The sequence below is a fragment of the Acanthaster planci genome, unplaced genomic scaffold, assembly GCF_054643075.1.
Source record: "Acanthaster planci isolate LZ-2023a unplaced genomic scaffold, COTS_SCS Contig29, whole genome shotgun sequence".
Lineage (NCBI taxonomy): Eukaryota > Metazoa > Echinodermata > Asteroidea > Valvatida > Acanthasteridae > Acanthaster > Acanthaster planci.
This window is the reverse complement of record NW_028257653.1, coordinates 98,178-114,603: the sequence shown is the minus strand read 5'-3', so window position 1 is coordinate 114,603 and position 16,426 is coordinate 98,178. Positions and strand designations below refer to the sequence as shown.

At 41.1% G+C, this 16,426-nt stretch overlaps 1 protein-coding gene across 1 annotated transcript in view; it reads left to right on the top strand.

Moving 5' to 3' along the window:
* The window catches only part of LOC110986238 (complement C3-like), a 42,911-nt gene that overhangs the window by 5,354 nt on the left and 21,131 nt on the right, over positions 1-16,426 (top strand). Inside the window, exons 3-18 of the mRNA XM_087131907.1 lie at positions 971-1,174; positions 3,280-3,332; positions 4,402-4,548; positions 4,979-5,021; positions 5,957-6,044; positions 6,974-7,073; positions 7,519-7,755; positions 8,767-8,976; positions 10,322-10,459; positions 10,782-10,850; positions 11,585-11,773; positions 12,283-12,459; positions 12,909-12,983; positions 13,388-13,442; positions 13,629-13,697; positions 14,968-15,250. Of these exons, the coding sequence (XP_086988033.1) occupies positions 971-1,174; positions 3,280-3,332; positions 4,402-4,548; positions 4,979-5,021; positions 5,957-6,044; positions 6,974-7,073; positions 7,519-7,755; positions 8,767-8,976; positions 10,322-10,459; positions 10,782-10,850; positions 11,585-11,773; positions 12,283-12,459; positions 12,909-12,983; positions 13,388-13,442; positions 13,629-13,697; positions 14,968-15,250 (2,137 nt within the window). The remainder of the gene's footprint in view (positions 1-970; positions 1,175-3,279; positions 3,333-4,401; positions 4,549-4,978; positions 5,022-5,956; positions 6,045-6,973; positions 7,074-7,518; positions 7,756-8,766; positions 8,977-10,321; positions 10,460-10,781; positions 10,851-11,584; positions 11,774-12,282; positions 12,460-12,908; positions 12,984-13,387; positions 13,443-13,628; positions 13,698-14,967; positions 15,251-16,426) is intronic.

Below are 16,426 nucleotides of genomic sequence, written 5' to 3'. Positions count from 1 at the left end.
CTTTTTTGTGACAAATTCAATCACAAAAGTAGTTACTCAAGGGCAAAGATGAATTTTGGCGAGCTTTTGTCATTCAGAGGACTCTCCCCCCCTGCCCCGAAGAAAAATTTTACAAATCTGAAGGGGGCGGGAGAGAGAGAGGTGGAAGAAACAAAGGAAAAAACGAGATGAGGTGGATTAAAAATCCACCGACATATAAATATACCCTGGTATGGACTCCCTATAAACATGTATCAGTTCGCCGCTGGTGAGTGCTTAACCCTCCCTCCCCTTTAAAAGTGCATGCTCCCCGGGCAAACATTCTAGTGACGCCTAAGAACACTTTCGCTGTTGTGTACCATGCATTTGGCCCATTTTCTCCTTATATATGACTAAGGAATGAAACCAGAATTTTCAACAAAATAACTGACTGCAAATGAATGACATCGAACTGAAGCACCAGTGTAGCTTTTAGAGGCACTTCATAAGAACATTTTTGTGGTTTCGTACGCCATTTTGTTTCAATTTTTGGTCGAATGACGCCATATTCTGTTTCATGTACACAGTCTGTTTTCTTGACATCTAACGTGCTGGCCAAGATCGATCTCGTTCCAAACACATGAAAACTAGGCTTTACATGAAAAAAGTTCTGAACTATAACTTTTAAATATAAGGGTAATTTCACAAGCATTTTTTTCTAAACTAGAAACTGAAATGCAAGGCTAACTGGTGGGGTCAGGCACATTTTGCATTAGAGTACATTTCTTTGATGCAAATTCTGTTGCTTAGCTTCGTTGCATCTGTTTGAAAGGGGAGGCGTGTGGTTTTTGCTTTGGCCGTAATTAGATTCTAGTAATTGACATGATCGCTTGTGAACTTCATAAGCTGAATCAAAAGGCAAAAATCAAAAATAGAGGCGTCGCTCTGAGTTTACATCGCCCTTGTTTCAACGTTGAAACTGACCTCTTAGAGTACCATATTGTGTTGTTAGATGAACCACAGGTGGCTCGACTGAGCATCGAACGGTCACAGTTACCGCAGCGTCCGACACGCGGGCGAGAATTCGTCACATTAGTGGCCAGTTCCAGCTCACCTCTACTCACATTCCAGAACCAACAAGTGATTTTAATGAGCTACCAAGCTTCGTTTGTCTTTATTCAGACGGACAAGCCACTGTACACGCCGAACCAACGAGGTGAGTTTAGAGGATTTGGTTATTCGGTGAGGTATGTGAGTTTATTCCACGTGAACCAGGCCCAGCTGTCCACCGCTGTTGACAAACAGGTGTCAATGAACCAAGCTTTTATAGCAAAATTCCAAAATGCTTATATAAATATATTCCGTGATATTGGTGTTACTGTGTGAGGTTCAAGTCAATAACGCACAGAGATCATCGGTTTTCCAAACGAAACGGAAAAAAGCACGGAGGCTCATTTATGCTTTCAGAATTGATCTTTCTGTAACAGGAAACAGTCTGAAAGGGTACGGGGCGCTGAGATTCGAACCATGGACACCCACACTACTTCTCGTGGGTGTCCATTCCTGGGGGCGGGTGTATGTATCCTAGCACTTTCTGACCAGGGGGATGGGCTAGTGAATCACCCCCCTTTTCGTGGTAAGAAACTAGCGGATTATAAAGAAATTTTTGGACTTCCCAACGACTAAATTGTATTCAAAAGCACTTAAAAAGGCAGGGGGGAACAATTATAAGCCACGAATGAGCCGTTCTGATATAAGAATCTGCAGAAATCCCCCACGCCTTTTCGTTAGGGAAAATGCCTTTCAAAAACTTTTGTAAGGAAATACGTCACTGCTTCTGCCAGACACGAAGTTTTGGGTTATTACTTGCTGTCCTAATCCGCGCATGTAAGCGCGTGTCATGCGCAAGCAGAAGTGTTGACCTGTGTTGTTCAGTGCTGAAATGAATTCTATCCGGTCAATTTGCTGCGTTCGATTAGCTCACACAGGACAGTCCTGACCTAGGAATGGTCGTAGTGCTCTGTCAAACGAGCGAGAAGGTGGGGACGAAAGAAGTCGAACGCACCGAATATGGAGTGTTAAAAATTACGTTATGCTTTTCCCCTCTCTGCGCCCCACATAAAGAGTAGTAGGGAGCGAGTGAACAGGGCAGCAGTGCGCCCCCTTGGAACAAAGCAAAAACTCTACGTCCGCTCGCCTGCCATCGCCCTTACAGGCCGCTGGGAAGATCAAATGCCTCTCACAAGATTTTGTGAAGGAAATACATCCCAGCCGTGAATTGGCAAAGCACATGATGCTTTGTCCTTCCCTAACGCCCTGCGGGGGGGTGGAATCGAAAAGACTCAGAAATCCATGAGGACGAAGTTAGGCCCTGTTTGGAAAAGTTGTTCAATGAGAACCATTCTTAAAATGAGGCAGCCTATTGCAGGTGAATACACGCAGAAATAAACTCCAGGAACTTCAAAGTTGTGAGAATAAAGCAAATTACCAGATTGCAAAATGAAACGAAAATCGATCGCTTCAGTTTAGTGCGCTAAGTTTGGTTTGGGTTGGGAGCATTGTTTTATCTGTTTTTGGATGCTTCTCAAAAGCAAGAGACATTAAACAATACCGGACAGCAAAGGCCAACGACTTCCTTTCAAGATTGGAGGAAACATCGACTAGAGAATCTAAAAAATTGCCCCATTTCTTTACCAATCACAAAATGCTTCCAAAACCCGACCCCGATTTTCTGCCTACAATAATATGAAACCTTTTCCCCGCTCGTAAAATGTTTTTTAAATGTAGGGGAGGACTTTTAAACATAATTCTTCTTAGTGTGAGAACTGCACAGTCAGGAATACCCCGAGGCCCCGTCACAGCCCCTCCAATTAAGGCAACATTCAGTCATTTATTGGATGCATTATTGAAATTCCAAAACTTGCTTTAAAATTTAGATTTGAAAAAGTCGACCTCTTACCTCCAAACAGACTAAAGAATCAACAAAAGCAAAATGCAGATCTCTAAAATAAAGCATGACTGGACATAAAGTGAGAAAATTAATACCTGCGTCTACAGAGGGCGACATACGATTCGGGAGATTTGTTGGCAGGAATAAGTTTCCAGTATTATAGGAATTCTTTTTTATGAGTTTCGTTAGGTTCTGAAAAGAGCCGTGAGGTAACTCATCGTTTTAGACTGTGTACCCTGTCCATCGTCACTCCTGAACATGCAATACATTGTATCAAAAACCCTTTTCTACTGCAAACCTTCAAATCTTTGCTTTAGTGGTTTACTACTGTCATGTTTATATTTTCCTGTTCTTATTTTATTTGGCGACAGTTGACATTCGTGTTGTGGCTCTAAATCAGGACATGGCTCCTGCAAATCACGAGGTGAGTCTATGACAAGTGCATTTTAGTACAAAATGGAGGTATTAAACATACTTCATATATGAACCAAAATGTCCAAGTAATCACATGTAGACAATGTTCGATTTAACATCTTTGTCTGTAACAGACTAGATTCACAGTGTTAGTTCCCGTGAATTCTATTCAGTTTGTTTCAATTGATCAATAAATAATGTTTTTATTTATGTTCACTTTGGACAAGAGAGACGAGTGGGATGCTTTCTCAGAGGCTATATCGTTTGGAAAAAAAAAGAACCAATCAAAGTGTCTGCAAGACAAGTACATGTAAAAAAGAAAAAAATGGGAATAAAGCTTATTGTTATTCTTAATTCTCTACAATTTCCCCTGTTCTCCACGTAATTATCCTTGTTTGACTTATAGAATAACCCTCTCAAATACCACCTTGACAACCTCAAGCAGAAGCGCCCACTCATTGGTTGAAAGGATCCACTTTGGTCGGGAGTGTTCCTTTTGTTGGTAGCGATGTGACCGTTACATGTACGTTTCCTAGTCGTACGTGAACCATTAAAGTTCAGTTCTGACCAAACGAGCCTCTGGCCCTGTCCGAAACGGGCCTCTAGAGCTACGGCTAGGTCTATTGTCTGCGCGTCTCTACGCATTTCCAATGGAGCGAAGACCTAGACCTAGCTCTAGACAAGAGATTCGGATGCAGCCTCTGTTGCTAAGAAAATAGCGCCATCTCTTGGTCCAGCTCAAGGCCCATCGTCGTTTTTACGACTGTATGCCAAAATGGTGGATTAAGCAGTATTCTAATTGGTTAAAGCCCGAGTTGATAAGGTATTTGGAAATCAAAACAACTGTTGCAAACATTTCAGATACTATCGTTAAACAGGCCCAATGGCAGAAAACACTTGTTGCAAATGAACACGTTGATCAGATGAAAAGTACATGTACAGTATATTTACATCTGCATAACTGCGCTCTGCGAAAAATTAAACAAACAACCATGATAGTACGAAAACCAAAACAAAGCCCAAAACAGCTCCTTTGCTTTACTGTTTTTTTCTGTCGGCTCTCTTTCGTTGTCGAATAGTTGCAAGTCGACATTATGAGCCCAGACAAAATTACTGTGTATCGAAAACAACAGAGACCCGATAATGGATTTCTGATCCTCCAATTTGACGTCCCTGAGCACCCAGTGCTTGGAAACTGGACAGTGACTACCCGTTACGGCCATCTGGTAAGAAAGTTTGCATTTCAGCCTTCATAGTTGTAATTTTTGTATTCCATTTTCAACCCTAGTGCAAATTTTTAAACGAATTTGCAAGTGACTCAAAGCGCTGAGACATTTTACAATCAAATAATGTTTTCGTTCGATAACAGTCTGTGATGTATTCTCTGAATACTAATCACGTCGATCGTACAAATGGTACATATTAAAACATTTCGATCAACTTGCTGGAGAAGGTTTATTCTTACTGCGTTAAGCACCGTTTCTCATACCGTACGTTCAAATCACAGTGTCCAGCATTCACTGTATACCATACAGCTTATTATGCCGGTCCACGTACGCTGATTGGTCAGTCATGATGTGAGTAAAGCTGGTTGAGGGAAGGCAAGCTGGTGTCTAATATACCATTTTATAAATCTTTGTCTTCTTCTTTTTCAAGTTTAATGCCAGCACATCGGTCCAGTTCGAAGTAAAGGAATACGGTGAGTTAAAACAACCCCCTACCTCCAAAATAGGGACGGTTAAAATATTTTCGTGGGTAAAGAAAAATGTCAAGATACATCAGTCAGAAACACTCGTGTAATGCAAAAGGTTGGATTTAAAATAGCAAGATTATGTGGTCTTCTGCCTTTTGATTGTCAGTCATAATGAAATTGATTAGGAACTCCTATGGTGTAGTGCATACAGTGCTGTAAACCGTGCGTGTGTACGTGAGATAGGTATTAAGGAAAATATTTAATACTGTAAATATTTTACCTCACTGGATCCCAGAAGTTCCGTAAATCTTGTTCAGATACCTTGACTTCAACTACGTTAAAATAAGTTGCTGCCACCCTGGTGGCCGCCAAATAATTTCATGTCAAGTGGAGGTTGCATGGGCGTAAATTGGGGGGGCGTTATAATCCCCCCACTTTCTGAGGCGGGGGATGGGCTACTGAATCATCCTCCACACTTTTTTGTGGTGAGTAAAAAACTGAAGCGTAATGTGAAGAATTTTTCAGACTTCCATCGACTAAAATGCGTTCAATATCTCTCAAAAAGGGGAAACAATTTAAAAAGCCCTAAATATGCCCTTCTGAATACATTTTACAGCTGTTCATCAATCTCATGAACATTGACCTCTATAGAGTCATATGGTGTCACCCCCTTCCCCCGCTTTTCAAGTTTTCATGGCCGGGCAAGTCATCCCCCCACCTTTCCCCAGCCCCCGCCCCCAATTACCGACACAGATTTACACCACTGGACGGCTGCCAGGAAATTTGTGTCAAACATTGCACTATTTTGTCCATGCTTTACGAAAAAGTGGATATCGAATTCCTCGGCACTAAACTGGCTTCCGTACTACGGTAGTGCAAAATACTAGTTAATTTCCTGCACTTTAGTTTTCACTTCACCTTATATTTTGTTTTATTCCTAGTGCTTCCCAAGTTTTATGTTGAAGTCTCAACACAGTCGATGTATATTGTGCCAGGAACACCTTCCCTCGTGTCGAAAGTGAAGGCAAAGTATGATCTGAAACATCACAGAGTGCAATAGTGCATTTCCACCTTCCATTTTCCACTTTGGTTGCTCCTTCTTCAAGGGGGCAACTTACACTTAAGTTTGGGTTGTCTGGCATCATTGTATAACGACATCATTCTGGTATTGAGGCAATGGTTTAGAGGCAGGGGGCGATGTTGTAGCCCCATTTGAAAACAAACATCCAACAAAACGGATCTATCACGACAGGAAAAAATGGGAAAAAGGAAAAGGGGAGTTGAAGGAAAAAAGGTACCATCAAGGATTCGAACAGCAGACATTCTTTGTGTTGTCTAATTTTCTAGACAGGCAAGCACCACCAACATCCTTTTCATTCCTCTTGTGCCCACGCCTGACTTAACATCCCCCACTTAATTCAAATATCGGGGCTTTGTAATGTGGCGTTTCGCTGCTTGAAAGCCTTGTTTGGCACATGTTGTAAGATATCCGACAAAGGGGACCCCCTCTACCGTGTCTTTTTTTTTTTGGTGGACTCTTTGGAATTCCTTTTAAATTTCCGAGGGGGGTACAGTAGGCACAATAGTCCTAAGGCATACAGCTTGTGCATCACAATTAGGGAGGGGGCCCCCGCCGCATATCGTACAGGGTATCTATTTATATGAACAGTGGTGGCTAGTCGGATCGTCATCGCATGTATCCAGCAAGAAATGAGACCGAGGGACACCCCCCATATGTCCAATCACTATACACACTCTAGAATATTGTTACTTAACACATCCCCCTAGATGTCTGAAAATAATTCCTCAAATTATAGTGAAACAATGACTAACACAAAGCATTGTCTCCGTCTCATATCTTGCTTCATACGTCATCATATGCCACAGTGTCACTGAAAAGGGATATTGTCCCAGCATCGTAGTAGCTTTTTTCTCCCCATGTTTTCTCCTCATTCCAGATATCTATTTGGCGAACCAGTTGTTGGTAACTATTACGTAAGGTACGGAGTATTTACAGATGACGGAAGTCTGATGACACTCCAATCGAAAGAAGGACAGGTAGGCCGTCTACATCACGAAATACCTTGGTACATGATGAAGAAATTATCAAAATGATGGGTAGACAGTGCTCTGACTATTAGGGTGGCAGCCATCAACTCCGTGGTGTAACGGAGGTATACACGTGTGCTCCCGTCCTTTGAAACTTTTAGTTAATTAAATGCAATCTCTGTACAACCGTACAAGTCCCAGATGATATGATTTCGGTGCCCCTTGAAGATTGTGTGTACCCCCTAATTACCCATAAGAAATTTCATTCTAGTTACGCTACTGTATCTGACGATCAGCTAATGTGCTTTTTTTCACGACTGTCCGTCTTGGTGCAAACGTATTCTAATTTGATGAGACCTCGCCTCTCAGAATGTCGGGAAATTCCCAAAACAAGTAGTGCTTAATAGATGTTTCATTTTTTATGTTTATTGGTACGCTTATTTTCTGTAAATAGTTAGATGACGAAGGTCAACGTCACCAGAGTTTGGATTTAAACAATGCGGCACTGGAGAACTGGACCAAATCGCTGATGGGCAAACGACTGATCATTCAAGCCTTTGTCACAGACTCGGCTTCAGGAGAAACCGTCAATGCCAATAACACAATGGTAACCTTCTGCCGAACCCCTTTCAAGTTCAACTGGGACCTCATCCAAAGGTACTTCAAGAGGAAGCTACCCTTCTCAGCAAAGGCACGTGTACAATCTATCTGTTATCAAATTAAAGCAAAGGCCACGGTAAGAATAGTGCCGGTAATATATCACGACAGGCGCTTAAATTATGCGACGGCTTCTGCGTCATTTGTGGAGACAAATAAATGTATAAAAGAAGTTCGAGTTGCTTTGTGTGGTGTAATGGGAAAGGAAAACGCTTAGTGTTCAGGACGTCTGAAATCTGAATTTCTTTGTTGCTGGTGCTTTTTAGGCCTTTTTATTTCTTTTTCCTTTTGGAAAAGATCAATATTGAAAGGTTTCGAAGTCAGTTCTAAATTTCGTTGATAATTAGGAATGCGCATGTTTACAACGTGTAGGCCTAGTGGAGTTGGGAAATATATCATTGACCAACAAACCGCATCAACAAATATGGCGATTCAAATGGAAACTTCTCGAAACGCATGGGGCAGATTGCTAGACGGAGCTCGGGAGAGATTGGGGTTTGAGTTAAATCATTTTTCTTTCAAATTCCTGCTTGATAAGAAATAAAAGAAACTCAAAGGTGACCTTTGAAACTAAAACATGTCCATGTGTCGGAAGAGGACTTACAAATGATATGGAACCGTTCACCGGGGTGGCAAGATCGCCGGGAACCATAACATCGGGCCTTGAAAATAAATAGGCCTCGATTTTTTTTTCGAGAAATTAAGTACTAGTAGTGCTCGCTGAAGCCAAATTCGTTTCCTTTGTGACTCTGGCTGAAAGATCGGAAAATCACGTTTTGCGTTGTGCTGGCCCGCCATGTTGGATTTATTTAAGTTCGACTGGGCTTTTTGAATTAATGTCAACGTTTGGAACCACTGTTGTGCTTACGCCGTGTTAGCGTCGTGCTCCATTCAAGTTTATTGACACGGCATAAGTACGACATTCGAAACAGGCTTAATGAAAAGAATTGCAGAGTAATCAAAATGGGTGTAACCATTCATCAGTCTCTAGCGATTCAAAATAATTTGTTTCTTCTCTTTTTTCTTGCCTTTGTTCCCTTTAAAGGTCAATGTTCAATTCTTGAATGGCCTCCCGGCTAGAAACATCCCTGTGATCGCCTCACCCAGAGCTCGACTGCAGAATGGTAACTTGGTTGATCTGGTTGTCTCCCGAGCAGGAAATGCTCAAGACACGTTTGAAAAGGTCTCGGGCCCCCAGGGAGAGGTGGACTTCAGGCTGGATGTACCTTCTGATGCCACCCAGATAGAAATAAGAGTAAGTACAGTGGGGAAAAAAGCTGAACTGTGTTTAGCCACTGAATACCTTTCCAAATACTTTTTCCGCTCAGTCTGTAAACATGTAAAAATACTGAACATGATTAGAATATGGACAAATACTAGTGTTGAGCATTATTGCTTAGGAATTTGGAATTATGCTTCTAAACGTCTTTAATTAATTAAATAGACTTACTTTCATTCGGCCAAGAGAATTAGAAGCCATTTACGATGACCTGAGATCGCGGTTGGGTGGTACGCACACATTAAATGCCTCTTAGCCATTGAATGTTGTGGTCATAGAAACGACGAGTACAAATTCTGTCCTGAATCCTCTAATATTTTAAATTTGTTTTGTTTACATTATATGGAGTTCTAATTTAAAAAAAAAAACAACGCCAACTGAGTCACACAGTTACTACAAAAATGTAGTTGTCTTATAATGATTTTTGAATGATCAAATGCTCATCAGTACTGTTGCGTGCCTGTACAAGAAAATTTGTATGGCAATCTGAAAGAGCATTCCATTTCACTCAATATTAGGTTACACATTGTTCAAAATTAATCATTGCGGAAATTCCCGGGAAAACCTCTATTAAACATATCAAACGACATGCATGTTGGGTTGTTAATCGTTTGATGACACAGAGTAACTTTATTGTGATTTTCATACGTGTAATGAAAAGAATAATTGAGTAGCGGATGACTATAAGTTCAACTCAGGTATGGGGGAATTGAGACGCTTGGTGGCGGCAAACATACCGGTCTTTTTTCTGGTTCACAGCATGCGGGCGTTCCTCTAAGCAGGGGCCAATTTTCATAGAGCTTCTTAAGCACAAAATTTGCTTAAGCGCAAAAAAAAACCTTGCTTAAAAAAACAAAGACTACCAGCTTAATATCTATTTAATTGTCATGCCAACCACAAGACAGGTGAATACTATTCCAAAACGATATACATCACTTGGAGTTTCAGTTGGCTGGTAACCTGATTTGTCAAGCAAGTTTTTTTCATGCGTAAGCAAATTTTGTGCTTAAGCAGCTCTATAAAATTGGCCCCAGGCGGTCATAGTTCAGAGCATGCGCAAAACTATGAAAAAAACCCATAGAGATCGTTCTACTTATGATCTCTCTGGTGAAAAAGGACAGGTATATCTGCTACCACCAAGCGCCTCAAAGTCTCCCATAATTTTTTAGTATTGCAATCACTGACATTCTTTCATGGTATACTGATTCGCTCACTATGCATGACCATGGTATGGTAACCACCCAAATCTGCCTCATGAGAACTATGTTAAAATGAACCAGCATTATCGGAAAGTAATGTTTATAAATTATTGTCGTTTTAGCTGCGAACAAACGACCCGACATTGGTAAATGCCAACTTTGAAGACTCCATCACCATCCAGCCTCAGGATTCAACAAATAATGAATTCATGGCGTTAAGGATTCCACATATAGGCCTCAACGTCCGACGAGCCGAAAAGGTTGTATTTCTGTTGCAAGTTGTATATCAATAATTGTAATTATTCTTCAGTACCGATGGTAGGTATTTTAAGGGTATACAATAAGACTTAATACTCAAAACAAATCACTGCGCTTGATGCATCTATTACAAAATACGTGAAAGTCAAAGTTACACATAATACTTGGAAGTGGGATAAGTGACGGCTTTTAAATTAAAATTCTGACAATATTCTCTAAATTACCCCCATGCATAAATTGTTAATTGGGGTTCATTATAAAATAATAGTAATTTCCAGCAGGAGGAAACTATTTTTAATCTGCTTTTGTCGTTGCGTTTTTCAGATCGATGCTTTGAGTTCAGTAGAAGTGCAATTGACAAACGAACAAAATGTCGATACACTGAATTTCTTTGTAAGTTGTTCCTGTTTTTTTTTACTTTTCCTTTACTTTTATTCCAACATGTAAACTTGGCTGATTTTAGCTTGTAGACTTAAATATGGACTCTGTCAGTAGTGGAACCTAAGTCAAACTTCTGTTTTCTTTGGTATGCCTTAATGTGATATAAAATGAACTGGTTTTGCGTATGTCAAAATTTATGAGGTCAATCAGTAAAAGTGCATACGTTGTTCTAGATGAACCAACCTTTTGGACTGTTCGCATTTTGGTTCCTCCAGTTTATCCACAAAAAAAAACCTAGGACAGCCTATGTTCAGCCCCAGCTGAACAAGTCGGGACAGAGTGCGCACAATTACGCTGTCACGGCTATCGAGGGCTGGATTGACTATGTTCTATCAAGAAGCAACTAATTTTGGGTAGCCTAGGGAGTTTTAAGCACCGTGCAGGAACACAAGTCTCGAGTAACCAAAATTGTCATTGCATATAGGCCTTACAAGCACACTGGAAATGTTGGCTTGGCTACTTGTACATGTCCAAAAGATGATTTCTTATCTACCTTAAAAGCACAAGCAAAGAAACGAAAAAAAAAGAAAAAAAAAGAAAAAAAGCTTTATTGCAAAAAGCACTTCTTTTACACTCTTTAAAACCCTAACCCCTAGGGTGTATTTAGAATCATATTGAAATCGGAGGATTTGGGGCTGTTAGGGATAACAAACAATATTATTTAGTGAAAAGCCTATTTTTTGTAGGTCATTGCTGGTGGGAGAATTGTCCACAGTGATGTTACAGGAGTGATTAACCAGAACATAGGCTTGCTCTTCACTGTCACTCACGATATGGCGCCGTCGGCGCGAGTTGTTGCGTACTACATAAGGAATAACGGTCACGTCATCGCGGATGCACTTCTGATTGATGTAGAGAAGAAATGCAAGAATCATGTGAGTACAGTACTGTTTTGAAAGACGACTTGGCAGTTAATTGGTAAAATTATGTGGTTGTCGTCAATTGTTACGGTAATGGTAACCTGGGTTTTGGTGTTTTTTTGTGCTTTTGTTCGAACGAGTTTCTGAGCTGGAACAAGTGTTTTAAATTGTTCTTACGATTGAAGATATCCATTTTTCTCAGCGAGGACTTGCACTGGCTGAACACATGTACAGAGCAATTACTTTTTATTTGTGTATAAAGCAAGGCAACACTCAGTTGTTAAAATGCTGGCTTGGTGAATGATTCTTTTTGAATTGATGTTACCAAAGAAATTTAGGCCACTCAGTTTATTGGTCAGCTGGTCGGTCGATCTGCTGGCTGGTTTAATTTCTCACGCTCGGTCAGTGTTGCTTCTTTTTCAACTTTCCTACGTCACAAGCCAACTGCCTTTGCTAAGTGCAGATTGCATGCTCTGACTAACCAAGATGGTCTTATTTTGGAATCCTGCCCTTCGTTATCCAAGATTAACATGAGTATCCAGGGCTTACCCGTCCATCACAACACATACCAAGCGAACCGTGCTGGCCAGAATGTGGAACTGGAGATCCAGACGGCATGGAATGAGACAAACGTAGGCCTACTGGCCGTGGATGAAGCAGTCTTCAAGCTCCGCAACTACCACAGACTTACCCAAAAGAAGGTACAGAATGAACAAAAGAAATGTCCAAACACCCACCTTGTCAATTTTTAAAACGTGAATGCAAATATTTTCATTGTCTTCTGAATTCCTTTGCCTTTACTTTGACACCTGGCACCATGTGCTACTATAATACACCTGTAATACAGTGAATCTTTACAGTGTATAGGCCCTACATGATGATGCTCTGTGGAACTCTAATTGCCACGTTGTTAATCAGAAATCGCCCAGTCTGCAATAAAATGACTAACTTTGTAAATGAACAAATGCAAGAGACCAAGCTGTCCATTACTGTTTTAAACCCGATACTTCAATAAAGTGTAAATTGACGTGTTGGAACTGGCCTTCGTGACCTTTGGTCCACATTCATTTCAAGTGCACTGGTCCAATGCATCACCTTTATCCATTTGAATTTTGGTAAACATGTTTTTGTCTGAATTTCTCTTTGCCAGGTATTCATGAGAATGGTCGGATATGATTTGGGCTGTGGACCAGGCGGTGGTCAGACTACAGCTAGCATTTTAAAGGTTTGACCTCTTGACCCCGTTAAGTTCCAGTTAGCTGCCTTCATCAATGCTCCCCAAGTGCATAGGAACATAATGAGTCTGCAATTAAGCCAGCTCGCAACGCTTTGAGCGCGTATGAGTCCTCGTGTAGCTTACTCTTCGTGATAATGATAGTACATAATGCATGTAGTACTGAAACGTGATTGTACGGTGAAATATGCTCGATTGTTTATGGGGTAAGTGTATACGTAGGGGCCAGGGATCCAGGCACAGCCTACGGTCCCTGAAATACCAAGCACTTCCATGCTTTTTCAACCATACTGCGACAATACAGGAACAAGTTTAGGACCTGCTTTTGGTCCCTGTTACTCGAAATCCCCTTTTCCCGATCCTTGATTGTGCGTTTTCGATTTTTTTTCTGTCAGGATGCTGGACTTGCAGTAATGACTAACGCAAATGTGAATGTTCCGCAGAGAGAAGGTAGGACGTCAGTAATTGAAAGTGTACCTGTTCTACAAAGAGAACTTGTTATCAAATGTTAACTGTTAAGCCGACTGTGTGAAATTATATGCTTGGGATCTTTTTCGAAATTGTGTACAGCCGAATACCTGCGCTGCTCATTGCCTTTATATTCAATGCCATTCTCACTGTATCTTCCCAATCAAGCCGTCGGGTGTCCCGATGAACATAGTAGAGTCCGTAGAACAGTGAACGACACCGAGAAGGAACGAATTCGTGAGTATACACCAGGCATGGGATAAGTATTTCCCTCGTGACTCTCTAAGTAAACACAAAGACATGTCTCACAATAAATTCACTTTGCCAAACTGCAGGCGAATTTGCTGAGGACAAAGGAACATTGTAATGAAATGCTCGGGCTGCCCCTGGTTGTCAGTGCCTCACTCTGCAGTAATGGGCTTCACCAGGAAAAAGGTGTAGGTCTCCATGCAGGTTTAGCAAAGCCCTAAACACTAGCAGGATGGCAACAGTCCGTTGTGTATGACGACTTTATATCCTCTCTTTGTTTCTTTGTCTCTTCTGTCATACAGTTCTTTTTTTCCATCCCAATCTTTCCAAAGAGGGACTGTGCATTCTCTTTTCCCCCTTACTAGCGACACCCATGTTCAAGAGGAGCGTGTGCGGTTTTTTACACATTTTGTCTGGGCATGCGCCAGGTACTTTCCTATGGAAAACGTTTATCGACAGTCTTGAGAAGAGACGATTCCTCACGCCTCGTGGAAGCTTCCCCCGTTGGGGATGTCGGAAATCATTCCCCTATGAAAAATTCTTCACCGAGCCACGGTTATAGATAGCCTGTATTCAAGTCGAGTTTTCCCAGCGTATTTCAAAAATAATTCGCGGGGAATATCAAACACTACTTAGAAATAATCATGAATTGCACTAGTGGTATAAGTGTTAGATTGGTGTTGTATAAATGGGTGTATGTGTGCCCTTTGACAGTGTCTGTTCCACTTTATCACCATATACGCCCAACTGGTGAACACAGTTTACGCTCAGTTTGACTAAGGGGCATTTTCTTTAGGGATTGCTCTACTTGTGTGTAAAAGTCATCATTCATAAATACCTCAGACAGTCTCCCTATTCAACAACGTGTAATTTGACCGTGTATTAACATTTGATAATGCCCGCTAAGAAGTGATAATTCCCTGCGTAAATCACGTGCTGCCACCTGGATACAACCCTTGACCCCATTGTAAAGACTTTATAATGCCAACAGGACAATTTACGCAAGTATTGTTTCATAAAGTAGGCGGGATGTTCCGGAAACTTAAAGTAAAATTATAGCACAAAACCGCTGGAAACCCGTCATATCGCTTCTTTTGACTAAAAGTATGAATGGGAATAAATATGTGCTTGGCCGGTCTTAAACTAACGGTAAAGACAGGCACGGGAGACTGGACACGACTACTGCCGCACCGGCAAAGCACATATTTATTCCCTTATTAATGTTCCTCAGAGCTCTTCTTGTCGTTTTTCGTTTCAGTGAGTAAATACGATGGTGTTGAGAGGGAGTACTGCCAAAAGGGCCTGAGGAATCTACCTGAGTCTCATAAACTGACATGCGCCCAGAGAGCCAAGCTGATGGCCGCTCGGAAGGGCCTCAACGGAGCCTCGCCAGAGATCACAGCATTTTACGAATGCTGTACAGAATTAGAAAGTGTCTCTAGAGGCAGAGCCGATGCCAGGGATGGAAAAGTCAATCTAGAGAAAATCTTCGTGCGATGGGACTTCCCGGAGAGCTGGTTATTCGACAATGTAACGACAAGGTAGTCTGTACACTTTTACGCACGGATGGCCCAGGCTGGAAGCTTTTACTTTAACTAGGCCCTAATGCTTTTAGTACAAAAACGATTATGGTCTGTCCTGCGCATTTTACATTGGGGCATGTTTTGGAGAAATTTCTATTCGTCTTAAATGGAAGGAAAGTATTTGACATCTTTTATTGGGGAATAGGGTATTCTCATTGAAAATTACCTTTAAAAACATTTAAGATTCTCTATGCTTTTCCTGACAAATGAGGGCGCTCTTGCTATTCTGAGTATTTGGGGCTATCTCACAGGCTTTTTGCTCATTTTTGAACTCAAACTTTTCGAGAAAATGTTGCTCAATGGCATACTGAGCTAAAACAAGAAAATCACTCAAATAAACACAACAGCAAAACATCCCAAAGTCTTGCTACTGTTAGGGTAAAATAGCTTTGACACTTAGGTTCCTAGCTTGGGTGACGTCACATTTGCTCAAAAAGATGAAAATTTGCATTGGCATGTAATCAGAAAAGAGCTTGAAATAACAAAACAAAAATTGAAGATAAGATTAAATGTGCGCAAGGAAGCATCCACGAAAAAACGGCATTAAAATGAATCACATTGCATGGATCAGTTGAGACACGAATACACGCGCGAAGGGGCCGCCATGAATCCTTTATCTAGACAATAGTTGTTTTATAAATTGCCCTAAGAGTTACTTGGCAATAATTGTGTATTGCATATCAAGCTTTTGGTGTGGGGTGGGGGGAATTCAAAAGCGAATGCAGCTTTGGGCTCATTCAACATGACGTTGAGAGACAAAAACCCTAAGACTTACTCGCCGTCCTGACATCCTTGCTTTTATTTCATGGGTTTTGTGTTTATATTGGATAATAAATATACCGATTACTTTCTTACATGAGGAAGTGTTCTTTGTAAAAAATATATATATGGGGGGGGAGTGCCCCCTGTCGCCCCCTGCTGGATAGGCCACTGAGTGCGAACATAAAGTATTTCAACTCTGACGAAAAATTTTCCCCACACAAAACAAAAACAGGCCCAGGAAAAGTGAGAAATAGGCCCCCCAAAAATTAACAAAAATATGAGAGTTGATCCATATAAAAAATCCCTAACAGCAAAGGTGAAAGTAAAATGCAAGAATGTGTTATAGAACTTCTTATGCGAGCTCATTGTTGG